Raw genomic sequence first — 20,459 nt, 5'->3', positions numbered from 1 at the left:
TAGCAGGTGGCCATGAGGGAAAGGCCGCGCCCCAGGCTCTTGCCACTCAGGGTTCCCCGCAGCTGGGCCAGGTGGGCCCTTCACAGGCGAGGCCCGGGGGAGGCCAGCAGAGGACACTGCTCTGTCAGGGACAAGCCCCCTCAGGGAGCCCTGGCATCTGGAGCCCTAGGAGCAGGTCAGAGCAGGGACAGGCCCCGGCCCCACTGCAGCCATCATGGGTCCCGGCTGTGCCCAAAGCCACCGTGGGGTTTGCAGGTGGAAGGCCCTTCGGGACCTCGGCACCCAGCCATGCAGGGTGGACAGGACGCTCCACGCCCCACTCCAACAGCTGGTGACCCCCGGCTGGGGCAGGGCTCCCGGGCTGCTCTGGGAAGGACCGACGGACGGGCCAAGGACGGACACAGCTGCGGCTGCTGCGCTTCCTCCTAGTTTTATTTGCGGCTGTCCTGAGGTCCTGGGGCGCAGAGCAACTCCAGCGCCGCTCGTCCTCCAGGGAGAGGCCACGGCCAGGTCCACGGTGGCCCAGGCGGCCGCTCACACCAGGGTGTGGAAGGCGTCCACCCTCTCCCGGTACAGGTGGTGGAACTGCTTGGCCAGGCAGTGGAAGGGGGCCTCGTAGCTCTCCATCTCCTTCTGCAGAGACAGGGGGCTGAGGCCGCGCTCACCTGCCCAGCTCCAGCGGGGGCCATCAGGGCCACCGAGTCCCGCCCCGTCCACCTGGCACCATCAGGGGAGGCCACTGTCACACTGATTCTACAAGTGATCTGGGACACAGGGAGGGGGTCTGCTGGCAGCCACGCGCCACTTAGACGGCAGGGCAGGGCCTGGACCTCGGCCCGTTTCCACGGAGCCTGTCCTGAAGGCCACCCTGGCTGCACGTGTGACAGGAGCCCAGAGGCCAGAGCAGAACAGCTGTGGAGGAAGAGCCCGGCCGCCCGGCGGGAGGACAGGGGAGGCCTCGCGGAGAATGTGGCCAGGGCGGTGGGGGCTCCCGGGGAGGCCACTCTCCTGCACCCCCAGTCAGGGGGAGGGTTTCAGGAGAGCCTGAGGCCCAGGTAACCCAGCTGACCCCAGGCCAGGTGAGGTGGCCGGCTGCTCTGGTGGCCCAGGGAGGACAGGCTGCCAGTGGGATGACTGGCACTGCCTCCCGTCAGGTGGCACCTGTGGCCATGCTCCCACCTCCAGGCCAGTGGGTCAGGTGGGAGCCCCTGAAGGACGGTGCTGGGGCCGTCAGGGGTGGACGGTGCGTCCATGGGGACAGGGAGGGCATCTCTGAGGTCCACAAGCCTCAGCCGGCACCCTGCAACGCGCTGCCCTGCTGGCTCCTGCCTCTGCCCTCCTGCAGCCAGGGAGACGCCCAGTCAAGGTCCTGCCCACCTTGCAGGACCAGGCAGGGGACAGCTGAGATGAGGAGCTTCTCATGACTCAAGGGTCAGGGGACATTTTTATGGGGAACAGGGAAGTTAAAGACGCGCCCTGGGTGGTGTCTAAGGGAGGGAATTAGGGGCTCTCAGGGTGGGCCAGCGGCCACTTGGGCTACATGGCCACCGTGCTCTTGCTGTGCGTGGCCTGCACGTCTCTAATTTTTAAGAAATAAGTCGCCAGAAGGAAGAACCCACTGTGCCCCAGACAGTGGCTAAAGCATGAGAACCTGTCTGGAGACCACCCTGGGCGAAGTGCAGCCTCGTGACGGCCGTGAAGTGTCCCCAGCTCAACGGGCAAAGAAGTCAGGGAGGTGGTGGCTCTGGATGGGGTCACTGCATTCCACAGATGGGCAGCCTGGGGCTGGGAGCAGGGCCCCGTTGGCTGGCACAGGGCTGGCCTCTGGCCTCCGTCCAGGTCCCCACCCCAGGAGCCCGCCTCTCAGGAGGCCCGAAGTGACCAAAGGGAACCAGGTCTGTGGCGTGTCCCGGGCTCTCCAACGCACGACCTTGGGAGATCCCAGCATAAAAAGTGAGGAATTCCGGGCCGCAAGTCCCAGCAGACACACGGATGCTCCGGAAATAGATGGAAATCGAACCATTTTCCAAATGCATGAAGAGGCTCCAGTGGCAGGAGCCCTTTGTCAAAGGACTGATCATAACCTCACTCTGGAGCGCGGACGCTGACGGGGGCTGGGTAGAGCAGGACCTTTAACCAGGCTCGCCTAGAATTATGTCCCCAAGAGCCCCAGCAGGTTCTGGGAGGCAGCGGGAGCACCTGCTCGAAGGCCGAGCTTTCCAGCCACCTGAGCCCGAGTCCTGGTCCTGGTCCTTCACTGTCAGCTGTGCAGCCAGGGCAGCTCCACGACCTGAGTCTGCATGTCACTGGCATAAGAGGGACAGGAGCAGCTGTCCTGCTGTGATGCCTGCACACAGAGTGTGCACCATGCCCAGCGCACAGTAGGCCCTCAGCAAATGCCCGGCACACAGTAGGCCCTCAGCAAACACTGTTCCCTCCCCCTCGCCACCAGGGAGGGCAGGTGGCCTGGGAAGGTGGCTCTTGTTGACCTGTAACAGTGTCTTGGTGATGAAGACTCTTCTTTTTGTTGCTGTTGTTTTAAGTTTTGTTTAAAGAAATACTTTGATTTTTTTGGCCCTCAAATTTCAAACACAGAGGGGTGCTGGGAAGCCAAGGACCAGCAGGTTCCCGCGGGTCAGCCAGACGAGCATGGCTGCGCCCAGAAGGATGGGACACATCCTGGGCTGGGAATGGGAACATCAGCCCAAACCAGACCACAGATGGTGGCCTAGCCACTGGACACGTGGCCGTTTGAAAGCCGCTTCTAGCAGAGGCCACGTCAGCCTCAGCAACACTGCAAGTGATACTCACCACGGACGTTTCAAAACATTCCAGGCCCTGGCCCAGCGCCCACGCCCGGGCCTGGGCCGAGTCCACTGCCCGCCTGCCAGCCAGGTCTGTCTTGTTTCCCACCAGGACACCTGCCCAGAGAACACAGGTGGCACCCTCAGCCGTGGCAGGCTGGGGGTCAGCAGCAGAGACAAAGAGGCAGCGTGCGGTCCGCGGGCACCAAAGAGCGGCCTGACCCGGGGTGAGGGGTGGCAGGCGCCTGGGTCTTCAGCGCTGCCCCGAGGGTGAAGGTGCTTTGCTTCTGACTTGTGGTTGGCTCAGGGTTTTTCCTAGGCTTCACGTGTCCCTGTGTCCCTGTGTCCCTGTCTCCTCAGGGCCGCAGGCCTCATGAAGGCCGAGGCCACATTTATGTGTGCGCTTGCGGTAATTCCTAGCGCATGGAGCAAACTTTAAAATGGTCATTAATACTAATCCAGGGCCTGGGCTCTGAGTCAGGGACTCCGAGGTAATTTAGCTCTGTTCCCAGCTGCATCGGCTGCAGCTAATTTCCGAGCCGTCTCTGGGGACCGCTTTCCCTGGTCTATAATGAGGAGAATTTGTTGATCTCACATAGGGAGCAAGGTAAACGGATTTAAGGCATTCAGAAGTGACAACAGGACTTGGATGTCACTTGCACCCCACACAGAGGATGAAATGAGGCCTTCTTCCCCGGGGTGGGCTTTCTGGAAACATCAATTCCTCTTACAGTGCCTCCCCCCTATCATCTTGAGCCTCGCCAGGACTTGGTGGCCAGCAGGGTGGCACCCCCGGTGCAGACCCCGAGAGGGAGGCGGGCGTGGCTGCTGAGAGGCAGCAAGTCTGGGCTGTCAGGCCAAAGCTCAGGGGCCCTGTCCGGTGCCACAGCGACCCCTGCGATGGCCTCAGGCTCTGGAGCTAAGGACAGGTGCTGCCGTCCTACCTGGCAGGGTGGTGCCTGGAGCCTGCGCCCGGACCTTCTCCAGCCACTTCCCACAGCTGTTGAAGGACTGCTCGTTGGTCACGTCGTAGACCAGACACAGGACGTTGGGACTCTCCCACTGCAGGGGGGACAGGATGGGCACAGGTCAGGAACACCACAGGGACTCCCAGGCTGGACCGATCTGGCTTTCAGGCAGGGAGGTGGGTGAGGGGCGTGAGAAGCCACAGGGTGGGCCAGGAACAGCCATGGAGGTGCCGCAGTGCCCATGGGTTGGAGGAAGGCCTGCCCAGGGGCTGGCAGGGCTGGGGGGGAGGAGGGTGCAGGCCATGCTTGGCTGGGGCTGTGGGCCAGGTGACACTCTGGACTCGCAGGGCTGGAGTGGGTGGTCCCACTTGCAGCTGAGGAATCTGAGTTTGGAGAGGGCCGGGCGGGACGGAGGCCTTCCTCTGCCCAGAGCCTGCGCTCCCCGCCATGGGCCTCTCTGGCCCGCTCTCCCGGTGTCCTTGGAGGGCCTTCCCTGCAGGCGGACGCGCTCCTGTCCTCGCAAGCCTGAGTGCGCTGCCCACACTAGCCAGCCCCGGGGCGCCCGTCTGCACCTTCTTCAGGCCTGGCTTTCAAAATGCAGACAAGGCTTCCTGCTCCTCCTGCTGTGGCGGCAGCAGCCCTAATACGCACCACTTAGGAGCCAGGGCGACATTCTGGAGGGCCATCAGCTCCAGGGGCTGCTCGAGTCCTGGGCTTCCTGCCACCGGGGTGTGGACACCTGCTCTGTGCAGTCTGTGGGCTCCGCCATCCTGCACCATTAGCCTCTGGTTTATTTCTGGGGTGTCAGTAGGCTTCCAGACACAGGGAGAATCCTTTTTCCAAGCTGTCCTTGGAAGGTCAGCCCAGGACTGGCTCTGGGGACCCCTCCCCACTATGCTGGTCCTGGAGGCTCCTGAAGGCCACGGGCCTGTCCTCCGGGTGAGATCATGGATTCTCACTAGAGCCACACTGACCTCCGCTGTGTGCATGCAGGAGACACTCAGTGTGGCTTCAACCCAAGAACCCTTCCTTCCCTGGCCTCAGTGAGGGCCCAGACAGGCCTGGCATCAGGCTGAAGCCAAGGGTGGCCTGGAGCCAGGGCCGGTGGGAGGGAGCTGTGAACTACGGGACCCGTGACCCTGACTCGCCACAGGCATCTCCTCTTTTGTTGGGGGTTTGGGAAGGATCAGGAATCAACGCACGACGTTGACCTGCGTGGAACTCCCATCAGCCTCCACTTCTCTTACACAACAAAAAGGGGAGGAAACAGTTTCCATTAAAACGTGCTGTTCCTGGGGAGGCAGGCGGCTCTGGAGGAGTCCAGGCTCAGGGTTGGCAACCTGGCCCAGGGTAGAGGGCACAGCCAGCTGGGGCCTGGGAGGACAGGGGGACGGCTAGTGGGCACGGCGAGACCCAGAGGCAAGCAACCACAGAACGTGGGGTGTACGGAGGGCAGGAAGGGGAGCCTCTGTCCAGAGGGGGTGGAAATGTGTGGCTGAGAGCACCCCCTTCAGGAGGGCTCTTGGGGAGGCTGGGGGAGGGGCTCTGGCGCCTTTGAAACTTGGTCACTCTAGAGTAGGCAGGATGTCACTCGGCCACTCTAGAGCAGGGGGGGGGGCGTCACTCGGCCACTCTAGAGCAGGCGCGGTGTCACTCGGCCACTCTAGAGCAGGCGGGGGTCACTTGGCCACTCTAGAGCAGGTGGGGCGTCACAGGCTAACGTTCCTACTCGCCCCTGTACAGAGTTTTGCCAGGGCAGCCTCAGGATGGCTGAGGTGGGCTGAGACTCGGGTGGGAGTGGCCTCAGGGGCACACGGTGTGGCAGGAGGGGGTGGAGGAGGAGACCAGGAAGGAGGTCGCGTGCTACTTGCCAATTTATCCAGCATTTCAGAAAACAGCTCCTTGCCGGCCGAGTCAAAAATGAAGAGCTCCTGCAATCAGAAAGCAAGTCCCAGCGAGGGGCACGAGGGAAACCATGGGCCTCGAGCACTGCTGCCACTCTGTCACCCCGTCACTGCAGGGTGGGCTTGGTGGCGAACTGCACGTACCCACTGCACACAAGTTTCATACACGCTTTCCCGGGGCGCCAGAGAGAAACGGGGAGAAGGGACTCCAGAGCCCCCGGGAGGCAGCGGCAGGTCCCCACCCCACCCATATGGTCTGCAGGGAGCCTCAGCCCTCCTGACCCGAGTGCAGAAATACAGGGCACAGGCTGGCCTCCCACCTGGCAGAGCGGAATGCCAACCAGGCCGAGGAGCTCTGGGTTCCGAAAGGTCATGGCGCACTTTGTTAACCAAATTGATTTCCAAGTCTTAAAACAACTCTTTCTAAAGGAGGTCACTGAGCAGACCTGGGAAGGCGCTCAAAGTAGGCCAGGCTGACGTCGTACTGGGATGGCCAAGGCGCCACTCAGACAGAGGGCACCAGATGCCCCTTCCCACCTGTCCACTCACCCAGCCCAGGTGGGAGCCCCTCCCCCAGCTTCTGACCCCTGGCCCCTGCTCTGTGGGTGCGGGCGCCACGTCACCTGCACCAGGAAGCGCAGGACTGCTCCCTGGTTTTCTTTTTGGCTCACGGGTCTCTTTAAGAATCTGGAGAGCTACAAACCCTCCTGCCAGGAAGGGACACAAACGACCTCTTGCCGTTGAACTTCAAGAGCCTTGGGACTGCTGAGGAGGGACCCTGGGCAGCCAGCTCCTCTGGGGAGGCGGGTTCCCCAGTACTCCAACCCCTCGGTCCCTCTCGAACAATTTCTGCGTCCCCTGATCGGGTCCCTGATGCTCAGGTGAATCTGGGCCCAGTCCCTGTACTGGTCCCACACTGGTCAGTGTGGCCCACAGGAGGAGCCCGGTGCCCCCGGGCGGGGGGTGCCACTTACCACACTGTCGCCGGTGTCGGGAACTGGCACCGTCTTCACCACCAAATCCACCCCTGCTGTCTGCCAAGGAAGACCCAGGACATGGGCGTCAGGGGCCCCGTGGAGATGCAGGAAGACCCAAGAACCCCACACGGGGGGACGTCCCCCGCCGGGTGCTTGTGCCCCGGAGGAGAAGGGCCACGAGTACAGGAGTCGGCCCCTCCTCCCTGCCCACGAGCGAGCTGCTGGTGGGGGTGGCGTGCTGTCCTCTGGCAGGCCTCTCTGCAGGCCGCTCCCTGGGCTGTGGGCCCCTGCTCACCAGGGTGTAGTTCTGGAAGTGCACCCCATCGCTGCGGAAGAGCTGCGCCAGGGCCGTCTTGCCCACCGTCGGGTCTCCTGAGCCAGAGCAGAGGAGAAGTGTCACTCGGGTCCCATCAGAACTGAGGACCCCTGCCCCAGAACTGCACCGAGTTTCCAGGGCAAAAGTCCTCGGCTCTCAGGGAGCCCGCGAGGCCCCAGGCAGGGCAACGAGACGATGCGACCAGCTTCGAGACCCAAGAGGGCCGGGGCTCCTCTCCGTGCGGCTAAGGACGCTCTCATCCCAAAGAACGGCCCAGGAGGGGACAGAAGGCCCCGGCCCAGAAGTCACTGTCCTCCAGTGAGACACACCCGGGGAACCCGTCACTTTCCAACTTGAATTCACACGGAAGTCCCTCTGGAGGAGCAGAGAGCGGGCGACTGGAGCCCAGGGGACTCCTGGACCTGGTGCGCATTGGGGATCAAGAGGCCCGAGCTGCGTTACCGTCCTGGAAGCCACTGCCGAGGGACACCCTGCAGCCCACCCTGGCGGGCACCTTCCGGGCCTCTCCACAACCCGCCTGCAGCGGTGGCCACTGCTCCGCGGGTCAGTCCCTGTCGCGGTTCCTAGCCTGCAGTCTGAACCTCTCCAGAGCCCAGCGCTCCTCGTGCCGCCTGTATGCCCCTCTGCCCACGCCCGCCCGGCCTCCTGTGACGCCAGGTGTCCTGTGGGCAGACTCCAGCCCTGACAGGACCGGTCTCTGCTTCCCGACCCTCAGCAAAATGTCCGGGGCACCTGTCCCTCTGACTTGCCCCTCTGGGCTCCTGGCTGTACCTCCGCCGCCCCTCCACAGCCACACTGCTCGCCCAGCTCCTCGACGCTCGTCTTTCCCACCCGGATCTTCTCTTCTGAGACGATCATGACTTCTCGTGGCCTTTCCTGCCGTGAGCTCTGCGCCTGCGAGTGGAGCGCTGCTCAGGGCTGGCTTTCCCATCTGCCACTTCTTAGCTGGGACCGACCTGCCCTGCGCTCCCCTCATGGACCCAGGCACACGCATTCCTTCCTTCCCACCCGGTGCCCTGCAGCATCCACCTCACCCGACAGAGGAAGACACTGAGGCTCAGAGAAGCTGGGTGACCTGCCTAGGGTTCCAACACCGTGCTCCCTCCTCCAGGCCCGGTCCATCAGCGCAGCCCTCCAGGACACCTGGACGCCACAGCCTGGACTGCCACGGGCCCCCACCTGTCCCAGAGCACGTCACTTTCCTCCCTTGCACCTTGATGCGGACACCCTCCGACTCCACTTCTGCTCCTGAATCCAGTTGGGAAGTGGCTCTTCCTGCTGTGGACTCCCCACAGACCGTCTCTGGCCGTCGGCCAGTCACCAGCACTCAGGGGAGGCCTCGGGGTGGGCTCGAGGAGGCGGGGAGCACACAGAGCAGCAGCATGGCCAGCGCCCTCCCGGACAGAGCGTCTGAGGAGCATCGGGGTCCAGCCAGCGGCCGGTCAGCGTGGGGGCCTCCCGGGGGCCAATGGCTAAGCCCGGAGGACCAGGTGGGCGGCAGGACTGAGCCCGCAGGATGGGATGCCAGGCCACCGACCTCCTAACTGCCAGGCCCAGGGGCCTCTCTTCAGCGCTTGTCCTTCATGTCTTGGAGGGCGGGGCAGCCTGAAGTGTCCCTTCTTCCCGAGCCTGTCCCCTGGCCTTGGTGACCCACACAGGCTGCTCCTCCGCCTCCCAGATGCAACCACTGTGTGGCGGACCCTCGCCTGGAGCACCTTCTGTTCCCACCTGGACCCCGCTCGGGCGGTCCCGGGTTCCAGGGGTGGTCAGCGCAGACCCCGCGGGCAGTCTGGAGCTGGTTCGGTTGCTCCGGCCCTGACGCAGGGCAGAGCTCTTTCGCGTGGGGGACGGGCCCAGTGACCTGATGCTGGTGACTCCTGGGTGCCCGGTCAGCCGGCAGCCCCTCCTCGGAGGCCGCCTCCCAGCTCAGGGGTCCGTCTCTGGGTTTCCAGCAGCCCGGGGTCCACGGCCCGGGTCCTCCAGCTTCTCCGGCCCCCATCTGAGGAACAGGCCCATTATAAAATCTCCCACTAAAGGCCACGCTGTTCGTGACGGCCGGCCGTGGGTGGTAGTGCTGCCCAAGGGCCTCCCGCCCTGGTCTTCCTCGCTCCGGCCCGGCCTGGCCCGACAGGCGGGTCCTTCACAGGATTTCTCTGTGGCTCTTCCTCCTTTCTTTCTGTGGGCTGGGAACCCAACCCCGGGCCTTGTGCGTGCTGGGCGGGGGCTCCGCCACCGAGCCGCCCCCCGCCCCAAGGTCCCTTCCAATTCCTTCCAACGGCCCCTTCCATAGGAACTGCTCTCTCCACGCCTGTTCTCTGGTCCCTCGCATCCCTCAAGGCCACTCCTGCCCACCCAAGTCCAGGTCTGCCGCTCCCTCCAGGAAAGGCTAGCTGGTGGCTTCCTCTCTGGCCTGAGGTCACCTCTCCTCCTTGTCTTCAGCAGGTGGTGCCCTGGCTCAGTGCAGTAGCACCTGACGTCAGGACTACCTTCCAGCGAGGCACGACGATCCTCCCACACCCAGGACAAGCGGAGTCCCATGGCACTTAAGGGCACAGTGACCCACAGTATTTAGTGGCAGACTCAGGCTCCATCACATACTAGCTGGGTGACGTCAGGTCAGTCACTTAACCTCTCCCGCCATAGTTGCTACATCTGTAGATCAGATAACAACACCCACGTCATAGACCGTTAAGGAGATTTAATGAATTCATATACATGGTGCCTACGTATGGTGATGGCTATTTGTTTTAACCAAATAAATTATAGATAAGTGTCAAGGGTGGTTCCCCCTCTCCGTCTGAACAGAGCAAGCAGCACTGTGTTCTGAGGTACTTGGCCGGCGCCTGCACTCAAAGGCAGTCTGTGTCGTGGCACAACCTCTGCCCTCCTCAGCCCCTCCTGGAGTGTGGGGCCGGCTGACCCACCTTTGCCTTCCCACTGCACTTTGCGTGGTGACTCACACATAGTAGATGTTCAATAAATATCTGTTGAGTGAATATTAGGTCCCTTGACGACTAGTTTTGTGAGACCAAAAAATGTGGGCCTACAAGGGGTGAAAGTAAAAATAAAACCGGTGAGGGGTGCTGTGAGGATCTGGGGGTGCTGCCATGGCAAGCTGATGCACTGGGCTGAGGTCTGTGGTCCCTGGAGACTTCCGAGAAGAGATGCCCTTGAGCCCTTGAAAGAAGGCTGCAGACACTGGGCCAGGCGGAGTTCAGGGGCCACTGACCTGGTCATGACTGCAATCAGGTGAAACAGGTACCCAAGAGAGTTGGGGGAAAGAAGGGCTACAAGGAACAAGCCTCAGCCCAGTGTAGCCTGGGTACGAACAAAGCCCTGGGTCTGGACCCAGGCTCTGAACCATGCAGCTCTGCTGCTGCTGGCTGTGTGACTCAGGGCAAGTGGTCTCCCCTCTCTGAGCCTCATTTGCCTCATCTGTCAATGAGAACCACAGAAGTACCAAGCCCATGGGGTTGCTGTGAGGACTCAGTGAGGCCAGTAATGAGGGTCTAGCGCAGTGCCCCACGCAAGCAGCAGTCAGGAGCCAGCTCCAGGAAGGAAGCTCAATTAAAAAAGAATGAGAAACATCACTCAGAGAGAGAGAAAGGCCGTTGTTGTTTTGTTTTGTTATTTTGTTTTGTTGTTGTTCTTTTAAATCTAACTTTAGGGGGAAAAAAAAAAAAAACAGTCCCACCTTATCCATGAGAGACTGAAGCTTAAGGAAACAGTCCAACATGCCGGCCGCCAGGAAGAGAGCAGCCAGAAGGCTTTTGTTATCCAACATCGCCTCCCCTGGCGCTCTGGGCACTAGAGTCTCTGGGGAACCATTGGTTTCTTTTGCTCCAGTCTGATCTGAATCACTGCTGTCAGTCATCTTTCTGTGTGACCCTTTTATTTTCAAGTTAGAAAGTCATTAAATATACTATCCTCTACTTCCAGCCTGAGAGAGAGGAGTCAAAAGGAATCTTTTCTTCACAGAATTTCTCACCACTTCTTAGGGAGGCCTGCAAGGTCACGGGTCTCAACAGTCACACTCCTTCAGGGACTTGGGTGTGGAAATCCTGGGTATGACCTTCGCTAGGTAAGATCAGGGAAAATCAGAACCTACCCGAGGGTGCTACAGAGACAGGATTGAAGGGAAAACACGTGTCTGGCGTACAGCAAGGACTCAGTAAAACGCACGTGTTCTGCCTCTACCAACATATAATCTAAGCAACTGCTTCCTAAACGTGCAGACCGATTCAGGGAAAACACTACAATGTGACTGCCACAGATCCATTCATTCTACAAGTATTTATTGAGTACCTACTATGTTCCGGGCATTTTTGCTCGCTGTTTGTAGGTCAGTCAATGAAACACAGATTCCTGCTTTGCTGGGACTCAATGTTTATATCCTCCTGAAAGTGGGCGGCAGGTAGTCAACTAACAGGTGCCTCTGCACACTCTGCCCCCTGTACTGTAAGCCCTCTTTCCTAGCCCTCTTACCAGAGGAGTGGGATCAGGAAAATAATCCTATGTGTGAAGAATACCAAAGTCAGTGATTCCTAACTTTGAGGTACAGCAAATGTTTAGTTGAAGCGCCGAGGGTTTGCTTAGCCTGATTGTCTGCGCCTCCGGAGTACAGGTCAGCGGGCGAAGGCGGAGTCGGAAGGGCAGGGAGCAGGGGCTCAGAAAGAGAATTCTTCCCCGCCCGACGGAATCTGCTCTGTCGGAATCGCAGCCGCCGCCACGGGGAGAGGGTGGACACTTCACGTGAACCAACGCTCCCGGAGAATTACGAAGCCCGCGGACTCCGGAGACCGCGGAAGTCGGCGCGGGTTTCCAGACTCACCTGCCAGGATGCATTTGGCTGCCAGCTTCACCATGGTAACCACCACTACCACCGACCCGGAGTGAAGAGCAGCTGCTAGAGGCGTCGGAGGGTGGGTTTCGCGGTCTGGGCGGTGGAAGCGGGGAGGGCTGGTCCCCTGTGCCCGTGGCCCGGTGGGGACCCGGCGGGATGGGGCCTGGACCTCCTGGGCGGGGCTGGGAGACCGAGAGCTAGGGTGGGAGGGAGCAGGACTCCAGAGGGGTCCCGGATCGGGGCAGTATGACAAGAGCAGGCGGGACGATGAGGATCCCGCTGCCCCTCTGCTCAGGCCGCGGCCGTGGAGTCGGGGACAAACACACTCGACGACCCCCGGGTCCCAAGCACCAAGCGAAAAGCCCTCGCTTGGCAACCACCGTCCGCTGCCCCGCCCCCTCCTCCAGGCGGCCCCCGATTGGCTGCTGCCAAAAGCTCCCACCCCCAATGTCCAGCTGAGACCCAGTAGGAGGAAGGGGCGGGGCTTACCTTCTTTTCTAGAGAGACAATTCGCAGCGGTATCTGTTCTTCCACTTCACGTCGCTTGGCAAGTGGTTTTAAATGATGTCAATCACTGTCATCTCCCGCTCCCGCGCAGAAGCGTCACGGGAAAAGCAGCTTCAACGTGAGTAGCAGAAGCGGTGATAAAAGAAACTTTCTGATTGGCCAGAGGGTGGCTTGGACTATGTTCGTGAGGCCTGGGGATTCGTCACACTCCCCTGCCTCCTGGAAATGGTTTCGTCCAAGAGGGGCCCGTCGGCTTGCGGTAGTCTGGAGCGGCGCCTGCGCAGTAGACGAAGCCGCAGTGGCGGGAGCCGGGCTTTGCTTTGGTTCTTGCTGCTGGTCGGTTTCCCGCGTTCCGCGGAGAGCGGTCGCGCAGCCACAAATCCGGTCCTCGCCCCGCATCCCGAAGAGCAGCCCCGTTTTTAAAGCCCAAGCATGTTATGCGCCTTAAAATCTGAAACAGGGGAGGGAGGAGTGGGGAAAGGTGGAGATCAGTGAGTGCCTCGCTGTTGCCCGACTGGGAGCGGGAAGTTCTGTTGCGCTGCAGCACAGTGGGCGGATACAGCCCGTGCGGACAATGCCCTGCGCCTTCAGAAAGCTAGAGGAAAGGGTGTGAAAGTTCTTACCATAAAGAAACAGAGAGAGAGGTGCGTTCACCCTGGTTTAGCATTGCACAATGTACGCAGACCTGCATGGAAACCGCACAGGGCGCCCCGTGAATATGTGTAATTTTATGTTATTCTTTATCATTAAAAATAAATGCAAACCAAAAAATAAAAATGTAAAATACGAAAATTTTTAAAGCGATGCCTGTGAACAGAAGGGAGAACGTGTGGACTTTGCAGAGGGGAGCAGGGTCTCCCAGGGATTTGAACTTGGACTTTCCTTAGTCCCTTTCTTCCCTGGAGAATGCACCCCATGCCCAATGTTGCATGAGAGGGTGCAGTCCACCATGCTGCTGGCCATGCAGGAAGGCTCTAAATATTAGCTGACCTTCCTGGGGGAGTTGCTTTGCCATCTGGTGGACAGAGACCAAGTCACCCCTGAGCCTCTACAGATGGGCCAAGTTAGAACCCACCTGGTGGGGGTGGGAGGTGGGGATGAGAGAGAAAGCATGTGAGCTTCAGGACACCAGAGGTGTGCACCAGGTCATCGCCCAGTGATGAGTGAGGAGGAACTGACCTGGACAGATTCCCTGTATCATCCACCACTCGTTCTCACTCTCCCTGGGCCCCCGGCCCTTGAATGGCCAATGCTGAAAGGGAAGGACAGCCCATGGGTGTGGATGCCTGCTGCCCCCAGTTAGCTTGCAGATAGCTGAGTGTGTGTGTGTGTGTGTGTGTGCGCGCACACACACACGTGTTGGGCACACACACACACACACACACATGGCCACGAAGGGTCCAGCCCTGGGTGCAGGGTTGAAGCACAGCACACGTTGGCATTTTCTTTCCTGAGACCCGTTCCTGCTTTTCTTCATGCTAGTTCCTCTCAGACCCCCAACCCTGGGTGAGCAGAGCGCTGCTGCCTGGTCCCCGGCTCTGCCCTCCTCCAGGACAGCCTGTTCTGCCAGTGACCCCCTCACTTCCTGAGTGCACCACCCTCCAGAGGCAGCTGGGGTAGTGACACCCTGGGCTCCCCCTGAGGACCGCCTCTGGGGCCCTGCCCTTAGCCCCTTCTCTGCAAGGGGGTGAGGGTGACTCCTCCCTCCAGGGCCCGTCCTCCTGGTCATACCCACTCCTCCCTTTTGGTGTCAGCGCCATTGTAGGGGCATTTGGATATTTCCAGAGAGAGAAAATTGTCCCCAGGGTCTTCTGTGCATTCTTGATGACAGCTGCGTGACTGAAAGCCACGGGGTTTAAGATGGTCTGAGAGTTTTGGAGCAGGGAGGGCTCCTGAGCAATTCCTGCCCCCTCCCCCACCGAGCTCCAGTAGCCACAGCTGTGACGTTTGCCAAGAATGCACTGTGAGCCTCCAAGGGTGGTCAAGAGCTAATTAATCTAATAGTCACAATCAAAACCGACACTCCCCCAACCCCCCCGCGAGGCCTGTATCGTTGGATAGGTGGGGAGGCTAAGGCCCACAGGAGGTCACCTTCATGCCAAGGGGGCTGGGACTTGAACGTGGGTAGTGTGTCCACCCAGCATGCCTCCCCCGACACTCTGGCACTTCCCCTCCTCCTAGAGGGCCAAGGTTCCCCGGGTTCTGCAGTCATAACTCCCTCTGATTGAGCATTACATGCCAGGCACGTGCCAAGCCCTTCACATCCTCTCGTTTGACGTCACAACTCTGGCAAGTGGAGGTTACTACTGTAATTGAACAGGCAAGGACACTGAGGGCAGGAGAGAGCCCGAGTCACGCGACAAGTCGGCCAGAACCAGGACGGGAACCCAGCCCAGGCCTCTGACCCTTGTTTTCTACTCCAGGTTCATCCACAAGCCTCTCCTGGCCGGGCGCTGGGCTGGTGCCGGGGCCACTGAAGTGAGCGCCGCGGGTTGCCGGCCTCGCTCCGGCCTGTGTGGCCCGCGTGGGGATGTGGGCCTGGATTGCAGGACACTGGCTTTTTTAGAGGGGCCAGGAATCAGGGCTTTTCTGTGAAATCCCCGGCCCTTGATGTTCGGCAATGAACTTAGATTGGAAGCACTCGAGCAGCCGTGGAGATGGCTGATGGCCGACACGGTCGGGGGCTGTGACCTCTGGTCAAGAAAGGAAGAGAAACGTGGGACGTCACAACAAAACTCGGACCGGAGAGGACACTGGATCCCTGTGCCTCAAGGAGCACGCCGCCCGCGATGGCCAAGAGGAAGCCGGGCAGGCTGAGGAAGGTGGGCTGAACTGAGCCAGGGCTTCGGGTAAGTGGGGCAGAGACAGCTGCTGACAAGCGGCTTGGGCTCCGGGGACCATCACCGCGGGTCGGCAACTCCCGACAGCCTGGCAGCAGTAGGCGCAGGAGCTGCGGCTTGGTCCCAGTGACATGGCCATATTCCAAGCCTGGGCCTGTGACGGCCACTGCAGGGCCCAGGTCCTCCCGCCACCTCACGGCCACAGCCAGAGTCCTCCCTCTGCTTGGCCCCAGGAGGGCCACCACTTCCAGGGGGGGCAGCAGCTTTCTTGGTCAGAGATCAGTCCTTTGGGTAAAGAAGAGGCCTGGGGAGGGGGACTGTGGGAAAGGCCCCAGCTCTTCTGGGAAGCCCTGATTTACAGCCCTCAGGTCCCGAGAGCCTGGGGTGGTGGGTGGGGCGCGAGTTCTGCTTTACAGTTTGCCACAGGGCACCGGGTCACCTCTGGAGCGCGGTGCTGGACGTGACCCTGCTGTCGCTTTGCCCCCATTCTCCTGGGCCTGGGCGTTTTCGTCTCTGCCCATACAGTGCTTGGCCGTGGCCATTTCGCTAAAGGGCAGAGAGCTGGAGACTGACTCACCTTCCGTGTGCCTGGAATGCAAAGTGGCCGGAGCCCTGGCCCAGGGCGGACACTGCCGTGCGCGGATCCCGTCAGCAGGGGGCAGCAGCAGCCGGGAAAAGGACGGAGGCAGGAGAGCGCCCAGGGCCGCAGCCCTTTGGATTTATTTTGCATCTGCTTTTATTCAAGGCTGAGGAAATCATCTTTTCAGAGACCCCGGGGATCGTCGCAGGAAGCCAAGAGTTGCTTTTCCAGAACATTCCGTGTTTAGCATCTCCTGCCCATTGGCTCGGCCAGTAGAGAACTGGGAAGTTGGCAGAGGGCCGGTAACTCACCTGAGCATGGCCCTGGGAGGACGTGCTCCGGTCCCGGCCCAGAGCCTGCTGATGTCCCTCCCTGGTCCTTTTCTGCACTCTGTGCATAAAGCTTGTGTCACGGGGCTTGAGAATGGGACAAATGACTCCCGCAGCTCAGCCTGAACCAAGCCAGATGCTACTGAGGCAAATGAGGCTGCTCCCTGGTGCTCCACATCCCTTCCCCCTTTCCAGCCCCTACCTACATAAGACCCTGGAGCCAGAGGACAAAAAGCCCTCCCCAGACTGGCCCTCCTGCAACTGCCTGGGCCCATTTGAGCTTGTCCCCAGCCCCCTAAAGCCTTAACAGCCCAGGCTGGGTGTGATGGCGACGCCTATGATCCCAGTTGCTAAGGAGGCTGAGGCAGGAGGATCGAAAGTTTGAGGCCAGCCTCAGTAACTTAGTGAGTCTCAAAATAAAAATTGAAAAAGACCAAGGATGCAGCCTAGTGGTAGGGCACCCACCTGTTCCACCTCCAGTACCAAAGAAAGAAAGAACCCCAATAACCTAGGTTTCTTCTCCTTCCCTCACAGAGCCAAGCTGCACATCCCCCTCTGCATTTTGCTTTTGGGGGACCCCATGCCCAGCACACAAAGTGCCCTTTGTTATTTTATTATGGCTGAGTTGTTCTATTCCAGAGCAGGATCTCTCTAAATCTTTTCACATTTCCACCCAAAATCCCAGTCTCCCTCCTGGCCTTGGGGTGAAGTCCGCCTTCCTCGTGGGGTTGCCAGTGGGTGGCGGGGGAAGGAGGTGTTCCCACCACTCTGTGCCACTCTCTGTGCGCAGGCAGCAGGCTCCCTGGGACCTGCAAACCTGACCTGCCTATTCTGCCTCAGGGCCTTTGCCCCTTCTGTCCCCTTTAAACCCACTGAAGTCTTAATATGCTTTTCTCAGCTCAAATATCACCCACTCTGTGTGCCCCGTATGTGTCATGAAGGCAGTGACCGCATCTCTGGTTACTGGCAGAGTGCCTACTGGTTAAGGAATAGGTTCTAGAGCCAAAGCCTTCGGACTCTAATCCTACCTGTGTGACCTTGGGCAGCTCACCACACCTCTCTGTTTCAGTTTCTTCCCACATGGAATGGGAGCACTAATCCATCCTTTGTCCTGGGGTTGAGATGAGGGTTGAATGTCTGGCCAGCACATGTCTCCACCCAAGTCGTGGGAGGGGGAGATGGAGCGCTCTCTCACTGCTGCTAGGGATCCTGTCTCCTTACAGCGTCACATCCCCTCACCCGGTGTCTGTCCCCGCGGAGAGTAGGTGTTCCACAAATACGGATCCAAATTGCTGTACTTCAGACTGATCTCTGGAAGAATCACTGTTTGAAGCTGGTGGTGCTCAAACAAAGCCCCCGGTGGTCACAGTCAGTGTCTGCAGACCCCAGGGCTCGGCCCAGCCGGGCCAGGTCATGAGATGGTGTCATGTCACCTTCACGACCCCCTTCACAGTCGGGATCCTATTTTCCAAGAGAGGACACCGAGGGCAGGTAGGGTTCAGCTGTCACGGGCTGGACGTCAGAGCACAGCAGACCAGGGAACTGTAAGTGTTGTCTTCGTCCCCAAACAGCCGTCTGCGTGGCGAGGTCTCTGCTCAGGCACCTCCCCACCTTCTGCCTGGCTCCGTCCTGGGCAGTGTTTTGACCCTGCTCAGTGCACCTCCCTGCTCGGGCCCTGCGCCCCCTCCCTGCTCGGCCTCGGGCCCTTGGGGAGGGGAGCAGCCCCCGGCCCTGCCAGACCAGCGGCCTGGTTCAGGGCCTCTGCCGCCCGCTCTGGGCCCCGCCGGCTCAGGGTCTTCTGTGTCCACATCTGCTCAAGCCCCCACCAGCTCTCCAAGAGAGACGTCCCTGGGTCCTGCCTTCCCCAAACCTCCCCTGAAAATAGCCCCCCCCCAACTCTTGTTCCCGTACCTTCCATTTGTTCCATCGTCTCCTGCAAACCGTCACCCTAAATCTGCGTCAAAGGTCACTCATGGCCAAAGGGTGAGCTCCCAGGCTTCAGGAACAGGGGACGGGGTGCACTTAGTATGTGTCGGACCCGAGGTAGGCACCGAAGCCCTTGGTAACCCCACGACGTGGGGCCTGTGGCTGTCCCTTGTGCAGGAGGAAACGGAGGCGCAGGCATCGGTAGCAGCTGTGGCCCGGAGCCCAGGCAGCCCTGCTCTCCAGCCTTCTCCAGAGTCGTTGGGGAAGGTCCCCGGGGGCTCCTTCTTCCCTCCAGGGCTCCCTGGCGAGCAGAGTCCTGGTGTGATGGACTCAGGTCCCCTGTCCCCTCCTCTAAACGTGTCTTGTTAACACCTGGAGGTGGCATTCATGAACTGGGAATTGGTGGCTTTCAAACGGGTCATAAAAAGACCTGCTAGAAGCTCAGAGGAGGAAGTTGAGCCTTTCCTGAGGGGACCGAGGGGAAGTCAGCTGCCTGAGCGTGTTCCCCAGGGACCGACTGGACAGGCCTCCAGGCCACCTCTGGGCCCCCTGTGGCTTCGACAACAGGCCCCCTCCCTGCTCTAGAAGGGGAGCTGGCGAGACGTGGGGTGGCCCGTGATGCCCGACTTACCACAACCCAGGGCTGTGAGCTCCATGCTAGAGCACCTGGCTCTCAGGTGGCAGAGGGACAGGAGGGCGGGCCTCGGGGTCAGCAGATCTGGGTTCCGAGTCTGACTGCAGCAGCACGTGTCTATGGGCCACTCAGTAACCCCCATCTAGTGTCCTGGGAAAGATTTTTCTAATTCCACAAATTTGCAAAACCATTTTGGGATACGCAGAGCTGAAGAGAGAGGCCAGGTTGGGGACACTGTCCCTCGGACCTGCCCTTCGCCTCGCCAGTGGCTCTTTCCTGTTCTTCCAAGCCTCTTTGGCAGGCAAGCCCATTTTCAGAGAGGAAACTGAGGCTCAACAGAAGGCGTCTAGTGGCACACCACTGCGAGGGCTCGTCACCTGTGAGACCAGGAGCAGAGTTCAAATCTCGCTCCAAACCCAAGTCTGCTTGTGACGGGCTAGGGACCTTAGGAGAGCCGATGAACTTGCTGGGCCTCTGTTTCATTATCTGTAAAGTGGGGCGAACAAGGGACCCGCCACAGGGGGCTGTGGGCATTGATGCTTTTGCACACAACGCATTGGCTCAGTGGCACGGAGGGCTCCCTGTCATCGTGACCCTAGGGCATCGTTGCTGAATGGACGAATGAATGACTCAAATGCATCCTTATCCTCTATTTAGGACAGGAAGCTTCCCTTGCAAGAAATCCAAGAAACGAAGGCAATTTCCTCCAGATAGAAATAAAGTGCTGCGTGAAGCTGTTTATCGTGTAGAGGAATCGGGGGTCACCTTTTCTGGACGAGCCACATTCTGAAAGTACCTTTCCAAGAACAGAGAGCGAGCTGGCCCCGGGGTCACCCGGGCTGATCTCTGGCGATGCTGACAAGGTGGCGTGTTGTGATGATTTTGGAAGAAGCCTCCCTCACCACCCTTGCTGACCTCTGCTCCAGCAAAAATCATTGAATTTTGCAAAAACTCTGGGGCAGAGAAAGTCCTCCTGAGGCGCTGGCTCACCCGGGGGTCCCTCAGCCAGCCCAGAATCGTCTCCAGAGTGCTCTGCCCACACGAGTGCCCTGGCTCATTTCTCGAGAGTCCGCAGATGTGAGTGTTGGAGGAGGCAGGGTGAGAAGTGGCCGGGCCTGGAGAGCCAGGGCAGTAAGAGGGAAGGGGCTCTGGCTGGAGCCTGTCCAGCGGCCCCACAGGAGCCCCGGTGAGTACAGGACGTGTCCCCGTCTCCCAGAGCCCCAGAGCTGCCCATCAGAAGGCTCCGCTGCGGCTCCCAATCCAGAGGCAGGAAGCCAGATGCTCCTGGTTTAGGTCCCTGGGAAGGGACGCCTGTCTGGTCCATCGGGCCCGTGACCCCAGCACTGACCCGCTTAGCTTGGGCTCTGGGGTCAGATGAACCAGGGTCCCACATAGCACCTGAGACGGGTGTGACCTGCCAAGATGTCAATCAACCTGCCGACTGCACGACTGCCCTTGAGACCTCATCCTGCCTTGGATGTGCCCCCTTCAATAAGCCACCGGAGCCATTTTGCCTTTGTCTAGATCAAAAACGTGAGTGGACTAGATCTACAGGGGGCTTCGCTTTTGTAGATGTATTTCTGAGTGTTTGTGTTTTATTATTTGTTAATTATTTGAGATATTAACATTTAGAGTGGCTATTTGGGGTGGCTTGGATTCCTCTGGGCAGAAGAGCCCTCTGATGAGACCCTGGCCATCTTCCCCCTGAAAACGAGACCCTAAGCAACTTTGTGAGACCCGGTCTCTAAATAAAAAATAAAAAGGGCTGGGATGTGGCCAGTGGTTAAGCACCCCTGGCTCAATCCTGGAC

The 20,459-nt window shown here is 59.9% G+C and overlaps 1 protein-coding gene across 1 annotated transcript; it reads right to left on the bottom strand.

Moving 5' to 3' along the window:
* Positions 1-414: 414 nt before the first annotated feature.
* On the bottom strand, positions 415-12,247 carry Ift27 (intraflagellar transport 27). The gene is made up of 7 exons (XM_027938382.2): positions 11,822-12,247; positions 6,949-7,025; positions 6,651-6,710; positions 5,644-5,703; positions 3,749-3,866; positions 2,812-2,921; positions 415-633 (listed from the first exon to the last, which is right to left on the bottom strand). Exons 1-7 carry the CDS (start codon positions 11,853-11,855, stop codon positions 535-537), a joined length of 558 nt encoding a protein of 185 aa, XP_027794183.1. The 5' UTR covers positions 11,856-12,247; the 3' UTR covers positions 415-534.
* Positions 12,248-20,459: the final 8,212 nt, after the last annotated feature.

The sequence above is a fragment of the Marmota flaviventris genome, chromosome 3 (genome assembly GCF_047511675.1).
Source record: "Marmota flaviventris isolate mMarFla1 chromosome 3, mMarFla1.hap1, whole genome shotgun sequence".
In the NCBI taxonomy this organism is placed as follows: Eukaryota; Metazoa; Chordata; class Mammalia; order Rodentia; family Sciuridae; genus Marmota; species Marmota flaviventris.
This window is presented reverse-complemented; position numbering and strand designations above follow the sequence as displayed.

Bases quoted from the DNA above. Each gene is read 5' to 3' on its own strand.
- Ift27 (XM_027938382.2), bottom strand. From the start codon at position 11,855: ATGGTGAAGCTGGCAGCCAAATGCATCCTGGCAG. The intron at 7,026-11,821 runs GTGAGTCTGGAA...GCTCTGGCTCAG, and splicing joins AGCCAAATGCATCCTGGCAG to GAGACCCGACGGTGGGCAAG. The intron at 2,922-3,748 runs GTAGGACGGCAG...TTCTCTGGGCAG, and splicing joins TCCAGGCACCACCCTGCCAG to GTGTCCTGGTGGGAAACAAG.